General features: G+C 42.3%; 1 protein-coding gene across 1 annotated transcript in view; it reads left to right on the top strand.

Moving 5' to 3' along the window:
- LOC133968940 (low-density lipoprotein receptor-related protein 8-like) overlaps nt 1-19,718 on the top strand; it is an 88,121-nt gene that overhangs the window by 56,470 nt on the left and 11,933 nt on the right. The window contains exons 6-13 of the mRNA XM_062405199.1: nt 3,205-3,327; nt 5,067-5,189; nt 9,471-9,590; nt 10,278-10,403; nt 13,857-14,028; nt 15,581-15,808; nt 18,236-18,354; nt 19,431-19,570. Of these exons, the coding sequence (XP_062261183.1) occupies nt 3,205-3,327; nt 5,067-5,189; nt 9,471-9,590; nt 10,278-10,403; nt 13,857-14,028; nt 15,581-15,808; nt 18,236-18,354; nt 19,431-19,570 (1,151 nt within the window). The remainder of the gene's footprint in view (nt 1-3,204; nt 3,328-5,066; nt 5,190-9,470; nt 9,591-10,277; nt 10,404-13,856; nt 14,029-15,580; nt 15,809-18,235; nt 18,355-19,430; nt 19,571-19,718) is intronic.

The raw sequence follows: 19,718 nt of genomic DNA, 5'->3' as shown, positions 1-19,718 counted from the left end.
CATGAGAAAGGTCCTGGAAAACAATGATATAAAACAAGAGACATGGAAACAGTAAAACATTAGTGTTTCAGGGCAGAGCAGGGCTGAGTGGCTGAGCTGCTTGAGGTAGTGAGAGCCGAGGCAGAGCGGCGGGGCTGAGTGTGGCTGACAAATGGAAAGCAGTCGGTGATCCTGAACGAGAGAGACAAAAGGTAAATCATGCGGGAAGGAAGGTAATGAAAGACACATCCCAAAAAAGTAAGAAGACTTGTTTCAAAGAGGCTTTAAGTGTGACCACCACACAAGGTTGATTGAAGTTGTGGCAGAGAGGCGGTTTGTGAGTTGATGATTCAGACTCGGGCTGCGTTCAGCTCAAATAAAACATCATACAACGGATGGTTGAATCTTTAAACAGTGGCGCTTTGAACACTGTCCTGATATCTTTTGCATTGTTGTGGAAGAAAATCTTGGAGGACATGGATTTCAATATGGGTTTAATACTTCAAAAGTATGAAAAATTGATGTTACAATGTCTGCCTTTGCCCATAAAATATGTTCAGCTCAAATAACTTTAATCTTATCCTGTCAAATAACTTCATCCTAAAATAAATGTATTACCTTACATCTCAATTGATGCAAACGCCAAACAGCAGCTGCCACATTTGCGGAGAAGCTATATTGTTGGATTTATATACACCTCTCAGCTGATCTCAGGCTACACCTCTGACACACCCAGCAAACGAGAGAAGAGTTATCCTGAAGTCCGCCGTCAACCATTTTGACCAAGGATGTCTTTCAACCCAGAAACGGTAACAAAAGGGTGCAAAACGTTTTTGGGATTGCCCCCCCGCCCGGCCGAGCTCACACACCAACAGGAACAGCGCATACAGACGTAACAACCAAAACCAGTCTAACCAGAATGGTCCATAAACTAGTGTAAAATCTGTAGAAAAGGTAGTTTGTTTTCTCCTTGCAATGTTCACTTTGCAATGAGACACCAATTACATAATTTCCTGTTTGTACAGAAGAAAAATACAATTCAATCTTGTATGTTATACATTTAAGTATTGTTTAGCCTACTTACTGAAAGGATGAACCACAGCATATCATGGTAATTAGTATGAAGAACATTCTGTTTACAACCAGTATGTAGGATGAAAGTGGTACACAGCACATCACTGCAGCTCCAGGCTGCTCATACAACCACACATCTGTCTGGACTTGTTTCTAGTGTGCTTGAGTCTTCTGTAATTGAATGTAAATTATGTTATGTTAACATAGTTTGGGTTGTTAGTGTTTAAGTTGTTGTTTTTGACTTGATTCTATTGTCTATTGCCATTCACTGCAAATATTTCAAACAGAAGAATGGAGTTATTAGGGTTTGTGCAAGATGGCTGCAGGCCAATCAATTCCCCTCACATTCAGAAGTAACTACAATGGGGTCAGTTTTATTTCACGTAATCTTTTTTGTGGACAGTGTGTTAAGATATCCCTTTGCTTTCAGATAACTTATCTGTTTGCTTTCAGACTGGAAAGTGGTTTTAAGAAAAAAGTCAACACACACTATTTCCTTCCTCTTGAGAGGTGTTTCTTTATCATATAGCACATTTCCACTCTGCTGGGAGTTGGGACACTTGTTTTTTTTTATTTATTTCTCCTTATAAATGTGTCAGGTGAAGAATGTGCTGGTTGATAAACACCGTGCAGAGATGGGGCTTTGTGATAAAGCAGGTTTTTCCTATTAGCTGGTCAAGGATGGAGAAGCCCTGCAGCGCTTGTCTCACTAAGCCAGAGTGTGAAACCCAGATAGTCCCACTATTCATTATCAAGATGTGTGGTGCGCACATCAAACCCACGGCTCACACTCTGCCTTGTCAAATGAGAAGCCCTTACAAGAGAGTGATGTTGTGTTAAGCTGCTGGATCCCTGCATTAAGGAACAGGCCCGGAGACAATTAGAGGCACAACCCTGTATTTGTCCAGAGGTTATTATAGAAGCCACTTATGCTCAGCCCTTTCCTCCTTTTCTCTGTGCACACACTTCCATGTCTAGGCAAGGATTATCTTGCTACAAAAAAATTGAATTTGCTGCCACCGGCTTCTGCTGTGATTCATCAATATACTTTAGAATTTACTTCTTATTAATTCTATTCAAAACTAGAATGTCCCCCAGTAGAGCTCATATTGTCCAAGGCCCAACTGTACTCTGAAATTAATGGATATATTTTTTGGGGAACAAATCCTTTGCTTAAAATATGTTTTATGGACTGACATAAACTCAACTGACATTTCATAGAAAAAGAAATCCATCCATCCATCCATCCATATATCCATCGATCCATCATCTATACGCCTTATCCTTTGAGGGTCGGGGGGGAAGCCAATTCCAGCTGACATTGGACTTATAGATGTCAGTTCCTTAATTACGTCCCAATGTTTAAGACAGTGATAAAAGATTCCTGGATCTGTCCCCCAATCCACATCTGCAACAAATTTGAATGGGTTCCTCCCTGACCCATACCATATGGTTCCACTAAGTACCGTGGTAATCTGTCCAGTAGACTTTTGTGTAATCTTGCTCACAAACAAACAAACCAACCAATAAACCAACAGACAGGGGTGAAAACACAAGATATACTGAGTGTGCATGAGTTTCGATCTGCAGCAGTCGGTTGCTGGTCTGATCTCCAGGCTGATCTCCCAGATACAGAGAAACATTTCATGGACAAGATACTCACGTGTGTGTGCAAGTGCATGTGCGTGTGCACGTGTATCCCATCTCCATTACATTGCCTCTATCGCGCTCATCCCGCGATAACACTAAATCACCCCCCCACCGACCCCTCAGTCATATATATTGCCTCTTAGTGAGCTTTAGAGAGGAGTTGTATGAGCTTACTGTGACCTGTTGATGAAAAGCTTGTCTGTGCTTGAGATATTAATGACGTTTGGTGTGGCTGCACTACTATATTGAAAATCCTTCGTCACACACTCTCACTCACACTCTGTCCGAGGCAGCTCCTGACGCAGGCTGTGAATGGATAGAAGAACACTATTTCACTTTGTGATTTTCTCGCCAAAGAGTTGATAAAAAACTGTTGTGCTGAAATGCAACAAAGGCTCCTGACTTGGTTTTGAACCTCGGGATGTTGAGTTCCTGTTGCAGGGATTAAAAAGGAGTTATATTTCATTTGTGTGTGTGTGTGTGTTTGTGCGTCTCCTGCAGCTCTGTTGACCTGTCGTCCGGATGAGTTCCAGTGCGGCGACGGCTCCTGCATCCACGGGACCAAGCAGTGTAACAAGGTCCATGACTGTCCTGACCAAAGTGATGAATCCGGTTGTGTTAACGGTGGGTACGCCTGTCGTCACTGTCTGCATGTCTGGCTGCTGGAATCTGTCCCCTTTACCTCTTTTCCCATCTTCCTCTAGAATCCATGTGTGTTTGAATCTCTCACTATTTGCTGTGTCTATTGCAAGTATTTACTTTGATCCAGTGCATCTCTGGCTTTTGCACTTCTACCTGTATATTATTGTAGATATCATTTGGCCCTGTTGCTTCTTGAACTCTAAAATAAGTTTGTATTCACCAGTGTGTTTTGCCAGAAATCCTCCAAGCTGAAGTAGTGTTAGGAAAAAAGTATTTTAAGGAAATATGAGCAATATCCCTTTATAAAACCTCTGTTTGCTAACTTTTTGGCCTCTTGGGGGCATTGGAAATATATACATTATCACTTTTTAAATCACCCTTTTAGCATAGACTGTATATACAAATGGAAGTAGATGCCGGGTCAGGGAAGTGAAGCCAATGTGGAGGTACCTGAAACCTGCTTTTTGGGCGACTGCACTGGTTGCAAAAAGAAGTCAGTTCTTTTGAAATCTGTGAGAAAATGACTCACACTTGTTTTCTGGGCAGCTGTGATGAGGGGGCCGAGTGGTTGTCCTCTAATCAGAAGGTCGGCGGTTTCATCACGGTCTTGCCCATCTGCAAGCTGAAGTGTCTCTGGGCAAGATACTGAACCCAAAATTGCCCCTGACAGCTGTGCAGTTTTCATAAACAAAATCGCTGCCCATAGATGCACTGTATGAATTATGTGAATTATGGTCCCATTAAGATTAAATTAGAAAATGGAGAACTAAATGCATTATGCATTCATACCGTGGGATGGACAGCTGGTTGCAGGTCGCAGCTGGAAGTGATATATTGTTACTTCTGGTTTCATAAAACCAAGATGGCGCAATCTAATGGGTGACTTCACGGTGCGTTTTCAGCTGCTCTTTGCACATCCAGCAGATAATGGGCAACTTTAGAATTGAGTCGGGGTCAAGTCTTAAGCCACAGGATGAATTTAATCCAGAATCCCCTCGTCTTGTCGTTGTGTGTCTGATACTGAATAACTCCCAATGGAAATATCTTTATCTTTATTTGCTCACTCTCCACATTAAATAGCTGCTAGCGGTTGTTTGATGCTGGGCCGGTTATGTAGAGTAGACTTTTGGAGATTTGAGAGGCAGTGCAGAGTCAAGTGATGATTCTAAAGTCATCTTGGGATGTAATATTGGCATAGAAACTATTTAACGCCCTATTGAAGTGTTTCTTTGCTTGTGCACAAATAAGGAGAGACTAAATCAACTCGGTTAAAAGTGATGTACGTGGGGTTCTCCGGACACATATCCATCTGGCAACATTTGCTGTAATGACCATTGATGTTATGTGGAATCGGCCCAGTTCTTTTTCTCAGCCAATTTGATTCCTTCTCCTTCCTCTGACTGTGTTGCATAATTTATCAGCGTTGTACAAAAATTATTTTGCAGGAAATTAAGCTGTAGCACCGTGAAACTGAACCAAATTCAGCTTCTATCGAGCCAGGCTTTTAATGTGCGATGAATATATGAGAGAAAAGTGTTTTATTGCTTTCACTTGTTTCATGCAAGACTTCAAGACTTCGTCAAAACGCTGCACGTATTCAATTTGACTTCACACACTTTTGGATTTCATGTGGTTTTGACGGAATTTGCTGCAGCACGTGAAAAAATGTGTGCGATGTTTATGACGCCGATCCTGTCTTCTTTTTCTGTTTTTGGACACAGCCACCAGGTGTGAGGGCCCGCTGAAGTTCCTGTGCAAGAACGGGGAGTGCATTGACAGCTCCAAGGTGTGTGACTCTCTCAAGGACTGCAAGGACCGATCAGACGAGCCCAAGAAAGAGTGTGGTAAGAGGACTTCTTCTGCACGCGGCGACTCGATCGTAATCTCCTGTCAGCTCTCACCGAAAGGTCGTCTACCCTCGACGTGAACATGGTTTATTGCTTTTCGTCTGAGCTGCTAACAGGACAAAGCTTATTCCTCATTTCCCAGGTGTTGCAGGAGCTTGTGTGCGCTAGCGGAGCTTTTGGTTTCAGTGGTGAGAGAGCATGCACAGTATACATCTACAGTAAATGGATTCAAGCACTTAATGTATCCGCATAATCGAGTTTACCCTAACAAAATGTGACTAACTCCCTCCTACTACCTTGCATTTCAAAGACAGAGGCGTGCTCAAATTAGCAGCAGCTTCTGTTGATCCGAACAAGAAGCTCCATGTTCTCATTACCATCAAACAGTCTCAAAAAGCTCCTCCTGCTCTCAGACAGTCTCTTCTACATCTCTCCTCCCGTCTCCATACACCTTCCAGTCTCATTGACCATGAATAAATGGGAGTGATGCCTTCCTTTAAAGGAACAAAACATTGGGGGTGTATTATCTTTCCCAGCTGTTGAAGACATCACTCAGAAGGCTTCCAGCATCGGAGATGGTGAGACATCGAATCATAAAATGACACTGAATTGTGATTACAAAAATGGAAGTGTAAAGGATGTGCTGATAAATCAAAGGACACATAAATAAAAGTACAGACTTGATGATGGTTTTTATAATTATTTTTGATCAATAATTTTTGACAGAACTCAAACAATGATTCACTTTTGTCTTGGAGCGTTACCAACAATCACGGATCAGACCTGAAACCAGTCAGGGAAACAAAACAAGGTAGAACATCAGACCCCCTTACATTGGTGTCCCAGCCGGGGTCCACAGGCTTGACCTCTTTGTTCAAAGCCACCCCTGGGCTCTCTGCGGCTTCCTCTCTTTGCAGCTCCTGTGAAACAATTTCTTGCCAGAGCTTTACTGATTGAGCACAGAGCAAACCCCCGGCAGCCCACTTTCAACTGGCTCCCAGAGAGACCACCTCCCTGGGTCTTTGCACTGCTCCACCAGCTCCTGGTATTTTCATGAGCCTCCACCGTGTTTCCTTCTCATTGCACGGTCAGCTCCCGATGATCAGCTGCTTGGTGGAGTCTGAGAAAAAGACCAAGTCTGGTCAGAGTGTCATGTGTGATGCAGCAGGGATATTCAATTAAAATTCAGAAGGATCCAGATAGAGGCTCAGAACATTTCTTATGTTGGACTAGCACTTATTCAGGGCATTATTACATCTCTCAACATCTGTGTGTAGATGACAACAGACTGTTGAGTCAAAAATGCAATATTATTTGAATAATATACATACACAAATACAATATGATCTTTTCTTGTCACGTTGTTTTTACACTTGAAAAAAATCCCATCTAGTTAGTTTAATGTCTCTGTAGTTGATTCAAAAGTTCTCTCTCAATGCATCAGTAACAACCATCTAGGTTCTTACTGAAAATGCTTCGGCCACGCTCCGGCCTCCGCCTAAACTCAGATAAAGGGTTGTGATTGGCCCCTCCAGTTTTGGGACGGACCTTATTCAGTCATGGTAGGGGATGGAAGGGGAGGGTGACAGACCCGTCTGCGAAAGTGAATATATTCGAGCTCTCTGATTGGTCCGGTTCCAGGCCGTTGATAGCTGGCTCCGCTACTCTTCCTCCCTCTCTCCATCCACCCAGGTCTTGTGCTCAGCTCATTAACGGCGTGTCCACACACACCTAGCTCATCGCTCTGCTCACTCATCCGTTCCCTCACAAGATGTTCCCCGACTGAAACACAGGCACTGAAAACACAACAGTACTGAAACACACTCACGTAGATGTTTGCTGTGATTGCGTTTGCCGCAACAACCTCGTCAGAGAAAATAAACACCACGCATTACTCTCTGTGTTCCAGCCATTTTATTTTCTATTTCCCATCTCATTAGAAATAATGGCATATTACCACAGTATTGACTCATTACTAGCCAGGCCATTTGTTTCTTAACACTGCTCCATCGTTTTCCCCTTTACTCAGAAGCGGCTCAAAATAGGTACATAATGGGTTATCACGGTGAGAGAGAGACAGGGAGGGATGGAGAGAGAGACGGAGGTGGAGTGGAAAAGGAGAGACGTCATGTTTTATTTGCCCGCGGGAAAGGAGAAGTGACCTCTAAATCACGGCTGTCCTTGGAAGCAATCTGGAAAAAGCTGTTTATATGTTCACACAGGAGATTCTCCTGGGGCGTCTTTGTTACCCGCCCAGCGCCCATCAAAGAGACAGGGAGCTACATCTCAGTCTTTTCTTTTGTCTGCCTTTAATTTTGAGCTGACAGAATGAAAGGAGTGGGATCCTCTGAGAGAGGTAGGCTGCTGTCACAGATCCAGCGAAAGTAGAGATGAGGTTTCAGAGTCGGCCGACGTCCAACACAAAACAGAAGACGATCTTTCTACAAACAAACCTTCAGTCGACCGGGAAGGAGTTAACTTTATCAATGATATAGAATATTGTTATGTAGCTGAGCAGCAAATGTGTTATTTTGTCTTTGAGTCAATGTTGCATGTATGAAATGAACCGGTTATCAGGATTTGTGGGTTTAGAATCAGAAAAGCTTTAGCTCCAGACAATAACAAATAGTCATGACAACCCCTTTAAACCTATTTAGGGACTCAAGAAAAGTCAAAAATGCCAGGAAAAAATAAAGCTATAGATGGATGTTCTTGTTTATTTTTCCAGTAATTACGTTTTTGTTACTAAGTTAATTGATGCTACAACAAAAGGTGAGACGTTTTTATTGACAGCTGAGATTGGTCGAGCGCTTGTATCAGCTTGACTTCATTACTGTGGCTCCACTTCTGCATAGACTCTGGCTCAAAATGACATCATCAGGACAAGATGGCAGCGTCTGTATCCATGATATTTTGGCTTCAGTTCTTGATAGTGTGAGGAAGTGTAGCCATGTCGTCCATCTTTACAAACAGTCTGGGTTTGCATACAAATATTTTTGTTTTCATTTAATATTCTGCAGACAGAGACATCTACTTTAATTACTAGTCTGTGCCCTTTCAAAATAAAAGCTAAATCCATATAGGGTGATGGCCTGTGTTTATCATCTAACACCGAAAAGATTTGTTTTTTATTTTGATATGAATTACCCGAGTTTCATCCTGGAACCAGTTGAATACGGCGCACAGCCTTGCTTTGGGCCGACTCTCACTCACCCATGTTCAGCATAGCCTCCAATGACTGATGAAAAAGCTGAATGCCTATTGGCTAATGTGTAACAGTAGATTTCGTAGGATACCGTCGACGGAAACTATCGCCCTGTCGTACTGAGCAGCGCGGTTTCTCTCTCGCAGTTTAATCCATTTTTTCCCTTTATCACCTCTTTCCAGTTGTCAGTTGCTCATTGTGCAGCTTAATTGTTTGTGAAAGCAAAAAAAACAAAGCCTGCAGCTGTTGAATGAAATCTTGGCGAGATTTTTTTTTCTGGTGATCTTACTTTTCACACGTTTGGTGTACCTACTACAATCAGTTTAGACAATAAGATTTTAATTTCCAACTAAAGTGTTTTAGAGAGCTTCATTAATAATTCATGACTTAATCATTGTACCAGTGACATGATACGGAACTATATGTAGCAGCTTCTGATGAGATTATACCCTCAGCTATACTGAATAAACGTGAGGAGGAGATTGGAAAACTGGCCCTAACGTTTCTTCTGGCTGTCATGTAAACCCATTGTGTCTGGCACAATCCCATCTAAGTGCCTCTCCTTCCTCCATTGTGTGTCAACCTTGTGCAGGCTGCTTTGACCTACTTTCAAATGAGAGTGGTTCTGTTTTTACATCTTGCTTTTTTTTCTGAGCTGTCATTTCCGTGATGCGTTTACATCACTCTGCCTCAACTCAGCGTGCCTGTTTAATTTAGATATCCTCACTTGCTCCCGTGATCGATCCTTATGGGACCTTTCGGAATCCCTACACACAGAAGACCCCGATTCTCAGTTTAAAAGCTCACTCACTCACTGTGTGTGTGTGCAATGTCGTGCTTCTTTAATTCCCTCTCCACTTTTGAAAACATCTGACAAGGATTAAAAAAGGATGGAGATGAGCCGGGCGCTGCAGTCGAGATCAAATTGTATCCCCCCCCCTTTGTCACGTTGAAATATTTGATAGTAAATGAGATATCAACCTTTCTGAATGACCTTCCGGATGACCTTAACATCCCTTCTTCCTCTGTGATTGGTTGAATTTGACCACGAGCTCCTTCTCTTTGTCTCCCAGGCCTGAATGAGTGTATGATCAACAACGGCGGCTGCTCGCATGTCTGCATGGACCGACCAATCGGATTTGAGTGCCAGTGCCCCACGGGTTACCAGCTGCTGGACAAAAAGACATGTGGAGGTAAAGAAACGTCCAGATCGATTTGTAGGTGGATGGATGAATAGATGGGTGGATGGATGGGTCTGTGTGTGTGCATTTGTGTCCGTCTTTGTGTGTGTGTGTGTGATGCTTTTGGCAACTCTTTAGTTGTTTGTCTCTCTGTGTAGTGTGCCCAGACTGTCACTCCCAAAGGGAACCATGCACACACTTGCTACTCTCTCTCACTTACTTACTTACTCACTCACTCACTCTCACACACACACACACACACACACACATACACACACACATTATTTTCTGAACACCTTCCTCATGCTTTTAACACAACCATTTCCTCATCACACCCAAGGAAAAAGCCTGAGATGTGGTGGAAGGAAACAGATCAGAGAAATCGACAGGTCACAGGCTCTCTCTCTCGCTCTCTCTCTCTCTCTCTCTCTCTCTCTCTCTCTCTCTCTCTCTCTCTCTCTCTCTCTCTCTCTCTCTCTCTCTCTCTCTCTCTCTCTCTCTCAACATGTCTGTGTTTCTCCGGCACTCAGAGCCACACATTTGCTTTTTCCTCAGCCACTATCACTGTTATCTCACCCAAAACTAAAGCAGCAATACAGATTGTGATCAGCTCATTAATGGTGATTTACTGTCTGTCTCTCTCTGTCTGATTGTTTCTGTCGCTTTGTGTCTTTCACTCTCCCTCTCCCGTCTCTGCAGACATTGATGAGTGTGAGTTCCCTGATGCCTGCAGCCAGATCTGCATCAACTACAAGGGGGATTTCAAGTGTGAATGCCACGAAGGTTATGAGATGGACCCCGTCACTAAGACCTGCAAGGCAGAGGGTGAGTCACAGTGACTGATCATCAACACTTCAAAGTGTAGGTTTTGGCTGAAGTGCCTCTCCCATGAAATTCAAAGAGCACCTTTTGAACACACACATACACACACTCATGGGAGGATGGGGGGGGGGCGGGGTCTCTGAATATAGACAATGTGGTGGTTTAGTGGTTTAGTGTCTGCATAGGTTTGAAAACGCGCAGGGATTTCCAGATTCACACTCGAGAGCGGTCATTGGTGCTGGGAGGCTGTCCACTTTTGGTAAGAGGCCCAAAACGGATAGCTAATACAAATTTGATATTAAAACTAGTATTAATTTGTTTCATCAGAGAACAGGCATATCATTTAGTTCACACCTCTAACCAACCAATTTAAGTTTGATACCATCAGTTGAACCCGGGGCAGGGTGGCTGAGATGGTGCACGTGAAGTACCGGGCTCCTATTTGTTCGAGCTGAAAAAGAGAATTCTGCAATAATAAAGTTTTGTGTTAAGTCAAACTCTGAGCTTTAGTTGCTTTTAAAAAAAGAAATCAGGGATTTGATAAGCGTCTGATTCCGTTTATAAATTAACGTAACCCACAAAAATGCTCGGCTAGTTTAGAAAGAGAACTTTCATCTGTGCTGAAAGTTTCAAAGCTTTGTTGTGCGTTTGATAACAAGACCTTCTCTCAGATATTACTCAGCCTCATTAGTGCAACCCTTCCTCTCGCCGCAGCTTATGTGCCTCGGTGTCTAACCCTCCTCGTCTCATAATCACCGACATCGTTCTGCTGTTAGCTTCTTATCACCGCTCTGCGCTCGCTTGTGTACTCGACATAACTGCAGACAGAGAAAAAAAAACAAGCATCACCAAGGCAACAGCTCACTTATCTCCCAGGCCGAAAACTGTCCACCAGTGTCCCGTCCCATTAGACAGTTCCATGAGTGACGAGGCCGCTGTGTTTCGTCGTGCTAAACACTTATAATTAGGTGCAGCAACTCTTCAGGGGTACCTGGCTGAGTCACGGTGGAAGCTAATTACATCAGTTTAATCTGGTCTCCTGTTGGGCTTGTTGTCCACAGGCCAGCGTCAGACTAGTGGAGAACAGAGTGAACTGCTATGAGGCAAATAGATTTTTTACGCTGAGCTCCAGCGATGGCAAAAAAAAAAAAAAAAAAAGGCTATTAAGAGGAATTGAGAGCGAGGCCAGTTGATATATTTACACTTCATTTCCCCACAAAATGTTCATTATTTAATTGGCAGGAAACAGTAAGTGCGAATGAAATGTGGTGATTTGGTCCCTGTGGCTGTCAAACGCTCCGATTTTATTTCCCTCAATTAAACTGAGCTGATATCAAAGCTCAGCACTTGTGTGTGTGTGTATTTGTACAAACTGTACTTGTGTGTGGATTGTTACTGCCCCCCCCCCCTCCCTACTTCTGTCTGCCCTAGTGTATTTCTCCGTGCATGGCTGCCCAGTGTGTTTTCTATCAGTTGATCATGGCCAGGAGACAACTGTGTGTGTCAGAAGCTGCCAAAAGCAGAATCGCTCCCCAAAATGCAGCAGTTACCACCGCCTGGTTTTTCGGCAATGAAAACCTCTGCTGCTGCCCTGACAGCCCCAATGAAACCGACAGAGGACAATTCTCCACCTTAGAGGTTGAAAGTGCTGTCATTGTAATGGCCAATTTTTTTAAGCGGAGATCATTTAGTCCTGAGCGCCCCTGTCATTATTCAGACTCAGGCTGGGAGAGGGAGGAGAGGGCAGAAAGCGGGAACGTGCGATACCACAATGAGGCTCTGACACAGACCGTCGAGAGGGGGAACTGTGGCAAGCGAGCCATTAATGAGAGATTTTCATATCTGCCTCTCGAGAATAGTGGCTGCATCTGGCGTCCTATTACCACACAGTGTCAGAAAGATATGGGCTCAATATAGACGTTACAAGACAAAGGTGGGTGCTCTAGCTGGACTGATTAAACTTTCCCTGCAGGCTCACACTATGTCTGTTACCCTCATGGCTTTGCCCTGCCGGCATTATAAAAGAATAATCATAGAGTAATGATGATGATATAAATGCGTCTGTGGACCCTGGGCATGATTCTAATTGAAATGCATCCTGGATGACCTCATCCCACGTGGACAGCTCTAAAAATAGGGGTGAATGCACTGAAACAGTGAAACGAGGACACAGTGTGATGTAGATGCTGAGGTGCAGGGAGCTATGTCCATGCAGGGAAATGGAAAGTAAAGCATGATTATATCATGTAATATATACATTATACAGCTGATAAATGAATTACTAAGTCTGCACATATGTCTATGATGACACCCCTTTGTATTGTCAAGTCACTATTTTGTTGACAAATATGTCTCTTTTATGGTTTTCCATGTATTTTAGAGCTCTGTGTATTAATGCATGTGTTTTTTAAATTATCCCTTTCCAATGGCGTCCAGCGCACTTCCTCTTGACTTCAACCTTGTTAACATAGTTCTCCAATAAATTGTACTTTCTGTTGTTTATATATGTATATAGCATTTCATATAGTGTACAGTAAAAATATATATCTATACCGATATGTGCAGGCCGAATAAAACTACACAAAAGTCCAACATTGAAATTAAAGCTTGAGGGTTTATACAAAACACTCTAATCAAAATATGTCTCAGTACAACATGTAGTTTAAAAGACAATGTAGCGTATTGAGGCTTATTCTCTATATAGGATATTTAGACGTCTTCACATTAACTTCTGTGGTGTAATTGATCTGTGTTCAGAGATCATATTCAGTGTATTGACTGCGGTGCTACAAATGTACAGGAAGACATTAAGCTGCAATACTTTTTGACAGTAGTGAAGCCTCTGTGCTATTACTGCAGAGGAAGGTCTACATCATTCCCTGACACGCTGTGCTTCCCATCAGGGTTAATGGTCCCAAGTCCAGCACACACAAACGTGTTGATGCTGTGCTGGACAAAAAACAATCTCTCAGACTTATCGGCTTTTCCTGTTTTTTATTCCCATCTTTTACCTCTGAACGGGGCTCTATGATCTGGGTTTAATTATTGACAAAAGAACAGGTAGAGCCATTACTTCTTACTCAATCTAAATCCAGACCATGTTATTGGTCAGAATGTGTTTGAAATTTGATTTCACACGATAAAGGTTTGAATTGTTTTCATGCACTGCACTAGCTGTTGAATTTAAATTGATATATAACGAGTTCCTGGACGAGAGTCATTTTGTACCAGCTTTCAGCTTTTTTTTTTTGCTCATTACTGAACTGTCAGAAGTGATTTGACTGGTCGTCAGTGGAGCAACATCCCAACTCTCAATGTATTCACCCTCCCTCAGCTCTGTTTTATAAATCAACTTGTTGGATGCACATATTCACACTTTGACCCGGACTTCTTGTTTGTTTTATTTGCCCATAGTCACCAAAATCCAGTCCTAAATACTGTTTGATTTGCGTGCAGGGAAAAGCCCGTACCTCCTGTTCACCAACCGACATGAGATCCGACGCATAGACCCGGTGAAGAGGGACTACAGCCAGGTGGTGTCAACGCAGAAGAACGCAGTGGCTCTGGACCTGGACGTGGCCAACAACCGGGTTTTCTGGTGCGATCGCTTTTACCGGAGAATCTACAGGTAAATGAAAGACAAGAACCTGAGTCACTTGTGTGTTTTCCTATCAAAAACACAACTTCTTGAGATCTTATGGTTTAGATTAGCTTTGAATTCAGCAATAAACATTAAACTAAATGGAGTCTAACTAAGCAATAGTTATTTTCGCTGTTCCTCATCAAAAGCATTGGGAGACCTTAATTTTTGGAAGAATTTTTAACTTACAATTTGTTTATGTCCATGTTCACTTACTAGAAGCCCTTAAGACAAAAACAACTCTCTTTTCCGCTTTAATTAACAGTCAATTGCTCGGACTTGTTAATTAATTCAGATTCCATCCACTCCTCCTATTGTTATCCCAACAACGTTTTTTTCCCCGGAGTTCCTTCTAATTGGAGCACTGTGTTCTCCTCATGAAATGGATATTAAGGGAAAAGACCTCAGGGGGAAGGAAAATCCACATTCCTGCTCGGGAGCACATCTGCCTGGCCCTCACCTAGCAACTCTGCCAGGGCCAATTCATTAACGTGCGGGCTAACCCCTGAGTGAGGCCTTGTCTATTCTGATAAACGCTCCACCTAAGAAGGACGCTAACCCCCGAATGAACCTGCTCAGCGCGTTTACTCCAAGGCTTCAGCTCGCACACACCAGACCCTCCCTGCACGCTGTAGTCGCTTTACAGCACAGTAGACACTTTTATATGCTCATGCATCCTCTTTATAGCCACTCATGATTGATACATTACTATTGAAACTTGCATCAAACATAACATTAAAAGCCTTTTTCACCCACGAGGAAAATACGTTTATCTGGCTTTTAATGATAAACTAGTCTACAACTTCACCCAACGTAGAACGAGCAGAACAGCACTAGTTTGGCATCTGTCCTTCATCCTTGGGCCTCTTTAGGCTCTCGCCAACCAGTGAATTATACTCAGATGTTCACTCTTGATTGGTTTATTACTCAGTCCCTTCCTCATCTCCTCTTCTTTGTTCAATCCGACAATGTCCTCTTAGGCTCTGCCATGATATCCACACTGGGAATGGTGAGCCAATTAGCTGTTAGCTCAGACTTTGGTTACGGTCTGTGATATCTGCCTCTGGAGGTCGTTATGTTCCAGCACAGTGTACCAGAGTTGCATGGCGAAATTGCAGGCCTCCAGGGGGCACTGTGGAGATAATAGACACGCCCTTTTCCCTATTATAAGTTTGTCTGCCATCAAATTATTGTGGGGCTGTTATTTTAAGGTATAAAAACTACCTAGTGTTGCTTTATGGAAATGTTTGTTAAATGCTTTATGTTATAATTAAATCACTTATAACAATGATTAACGTCTTTTCCAAGCTGCCATGTAATAAGGGAGACCATGAATACAGACCTATTATCACAACACAGAGCCCACAGACCTCTCAGCATCCCTCCACATTGATTTTTGCAGTAATGGCTGACTTGCTATAGAGTGTGTCTTACGTTTTATCAGCACGCCAGAATACTCCTTGTCCCCTTTGCTGCCTCCACTCCCTGTATCTCCTATTTCTTCCCTGTCCTCATTTCTTGCCCTCTCCTCCACCTGCAGTGCCTTCATCCATGAGGCCAGCGACCCCTCCCAGCAGGTGCTGCTGGTGGATTCAGCCCTGCAGACCCCTGTGGGCCTGGCTCTGGACTGGCTCCAACACAACCTGTACTGGGCCGACTCCGGAGACAAATCCATCTCTGTGGCCTCCGTGGATGGCACCAAGAGACGCGTGCTCATCAACTCCGACCTCAGTGAGCCCCGAGCCATGGCCCTGGATCCCCACCACGGGTAAGAAGGATACATCCGGGGCTCACAACAACAAATGCCTTGAAACTGGACTTATGAATGAATCACTGACCCATTTTTCAACAGCCATTATTAAAGATGTGAATGGTTCCCTGATTCTGATTGTTAAAACATTCTCTCTATCAATCAGTGTAATGCAAGAAATCGCTGACCAATAGATTTAAAAATCTATGATAATTATTGAACTGTATGCTATAAACAAACGTTTATAATGGTGTCCTACTACATGGGGGGCCCTCCTCTACATCTCTTTATCTATTTTATTAATTATGTATAATATTGAAGACAGAGGTTGATAACCCCAGGTCAAGATGGGAAAAGGGATTTCATCTTGAAAAGGAAAATTGAATAACTAGAATCCTTCTCTTGGACCATGTCTAATGACAAGCAGAAGAGGACTTTTGTTGCTACACATGGGAATCCTGAGTAACAAGCTTGTGACCCATTTAGCCTCCTCAGGCTTTTTTTGGTAAATTCCATACTGGCTGATCGCTCCTAATCTGGAGAGCTTTACGAATTTGTGCCAACTTGTCTTTCTGCAGCTTTTGTGTTCTGGTGATCTGAACCCAAGATGAAAACAAATACACTTAAAAAACAGGCACAGAGCCCAAGCAGAGGCAAGCACACAGTGAGATGCTCTGCATGTTACATACCAAATCACAGCTGCCCAACAGGAATCCAGCACAGGCTGAATCCTTCTTCTGATGACAAATCTCAGCTCTGTCTGTGAGGAAACCTCACTAGATATCACTATTAATTATTTATATGGAAATGACTGCGTTAACCACTGTGTACTTTTCAATTTGGTCACAACATTCTGCCTGGTAACCATTTAACTATGGCTGGTTAGGCAGATTATTTACCAACACTGATGATCGAACACTGCCACAGAGTTAAATTGAAGGCTAGACTACTAATTAATACACAAGGGGCCAAAAGTGCACCACAACACATAAGTTGCCTTCTTATAGGATGAAAATATTATATATATTTATAATAAACCATAGCCAGTATGGATGCATTTTCTCTTCTCCTTTTTATAAAAAAATGAAGCCATGATATCACAGATATGGAAGCTGCAATCTTGACCTGACCATTTGGAGTCTGCACAGTATTAATCAGCGGATAGAGCCGCAGTAGCGATACACTCACTTAACCTACGAGTTGGTCTCAGCTGTCAATCATAATGTTTCACCCTATTTTAATAACAAATCAGTGATTAAAACGAAACTTGCTGGAGTAAAACACTTGAACAAACTTCAGTATGATTACTGCTACGTAAATGGAAAATATTTTAACAACACTTTGACCTGTTTTTGGTCCATGTCCAATCCACATGAAGGTGGCTGGGTTTATGACCTAAATTGCAGCCAGCCACTAGGGGTCAATAAGATGATTTGGCTTCATTTTGGGGAGCCCTCATTTCATCCAGCTTTATACACAGTATATGTTTTAAACATAGAAATGGTTACATTTTACCCTCAGTTGTCATATGGAATAATAAAAATCACTCGGAGAAATTTTTGTTCATTAAAAAAGCATCTTCGCAAGATCACTTTTCTACACAAAGAAAACTGTACATAATAAGTAATATAGAGTAATAAAAAGCAAGTTATAATATCACAAGGCTGTATGATGTCTGCCTAAATCCTTATAACAGCACTGGAAGACAATAGGTTTTATTATGTTAGCAGAAATAAATGAGTGTAAGCAGAAAGTACCTGGGAGATAACCTGACGTGTGTTGTGGGTTGGTGGTGCTGAACGGACAGCTCCCATAAAGTGAGCTTTCAGATTGCTGCAGGAATCTAATCTTTCTGTCACTGTGTCGGCCATCACAAGTGATTTCATCATGTGTCACTGGCTATTAAGGGACGCTGTCTGTGTCCCATACAAAACAATTGTTCAAGACATTTTACAGGTAGTAATCCCAGACATTAAATCCCAGACAGTGCTACCACTGCGTTAGTGTTCAGTCTGCGGTGATATGGTATTCTGCTGCCTTTAAAAAAAATTCTCATTTCCTGTCCTATATTTCTCAGTCTTTTATAGAATTGTCCTACAATAGGCTGCATTTCCCCCTTTCATCCTGGTGGTGCAAACATTGTGGTGCAGACAGTCCCGATAATAAATATAGAGAATAACGCTGTCTGATCTTTATCTAAAAAAAGACATTGACGTAAAGTGAGGAAAGCTACCCTGCAGGCGTCCGCGAGAACTGAGACAAAGAGTTCTACCTTCTGTACAGACACTCGAAACTTCATCAACTGTCAAAAGTTTATAAAATGCAGTATAATTAGTTTAATACTGACTAAGGCATTATTATTTTCACATTTGTTACTGAGCACAGCAGCACTCCATGAGCAGTGTATGATAACACAATCAATGTGCTTTCTTTTCTTCAATCCAGCTTTATGTACTGGTCAGACTGGGGCACTCGAGCGAAGATAGAGAAAGCCGGGATGAATGGAGTGGACCGACAGGTGCTGGTGGCTGATAACATTGAATGGCCCAATGGCATCACTCTAGGTGAGGAGAAAACAGCTTTTTTATTCTGCAGTAGGTTTTACACTCTGCTCTGTGTTACGCTTTTCAAGTAATTGTTGTGTGTTGCTAAATGTGCCTGTAGCAGAGACGTGCAGAGAGCTAATGGACTCCATCAACTCATTATAGGTAAAGGTCAAACGTTAATGAAAGTGATATTGCAAATGTTCAATGATACTGGAAAGAAATTGATTTACGAAGTAATCACATTTGCCCAGGAATGATATTTGAGGCGTTTTAGAAGTTATGCATTGACTCAGTAAAACTTGACTTGATGTAATTGTGGGAAACTGATATTTAAAATGCAATCAATATCACCTAAAGGAGTTGTTGGTCAGAGTGCAGGAGTGTTTACTGTGAAGGGAATCAATTTCTGCTCAGCTTAAAAAAGTCCTACTTATAATGAAGGAATCACACCTTTTATTTTTTCACGTGGACAGTTTGTGTGTGTTGCTTACCAGGCAAGAGGAGACACTGGTCTGCTTACATCCTAAACCTGAGCCCCTGGCATTTATGTGGATCAGAATCAGAATCAGAATCAGAAGTATTTTATTGCCAAGTAGGTTTACACCTATAAGGAATTTGCTCTGGTTATTGGTGCATACAATGAACATAGAAACATAAAAAGCAATAAATACAAAATACATGTGAAAAGCAATACAAATTAGAAAACCAGTATATATTAACTCACTGTTTACTTCTTATTTACTCACTTTTTTCCAATATTTATACAAAGTAGCATTTATTTTGACATAAACATTTCTGAATACAAATATATGAAAGATAAAAGATATAAAAAGTGAAGTAAAAAGTAAAATGCAAAGTGAAAAACAGTAAACAGTGTCCGATTGCAATATGCAATGTAATACAGTATATTATAATGTGAGATAATGTGTTAACTTTTACCCCTTTTCCATTTGTCAAAATCCCACTAATACCCACTAACATCTGTCTCTCACTTCTGGGTCAAATGAGACAGACATGGGCTTTAATTGGCTCCGGTTCACAGAATATTAGACAGGTGGTTTTAATGTGTCTTTGTGTGTGTGTGTGTTTCTCAGACATGGCCAACAGGCGTCTCTACTGGGTGGACTCAAAGCTGCACCTCATAGCCAGCGTGGACCTGAACGGAGCTCACCGCAGAACACACATGTCGTCTGCAGAGAGACTGGGACATCCCTACGCTCTGGCTGTTTTTGAGGTATGTGCGTGTGTGTTTGTGTGTGTGTGTGAGAGAGATGTTTCATTGATGTATCACAGCCTCTGATGCTGTACCACTAGACAATAGACTTCAGGGATTTGGGGCAGCTGTCCATGTTATCACTCAGCCTCCCACAACTCATCATATC

The sequence above is a fragment of the Platichthys flesus genome, chromosome 14 (genome assembly GCF_949316205.1).
Source record: "Platichthys flesus chromosome 14, fPlaFle2.1, whole genome shotgun sequence".
In the NCBI taxonomy this organism is placed as follows: domain Eukaryota; kingdom Metazoa; phylum Chordata; class Actinopteri; order Pleuronectiformes; family Pleuronectidae; genus Platichthys; species Platichthys flesus.
Note: the sequence above shows the minus strand (reverse complement) of the source record. Positions and strands in the feature narration are given on the sequence as shown.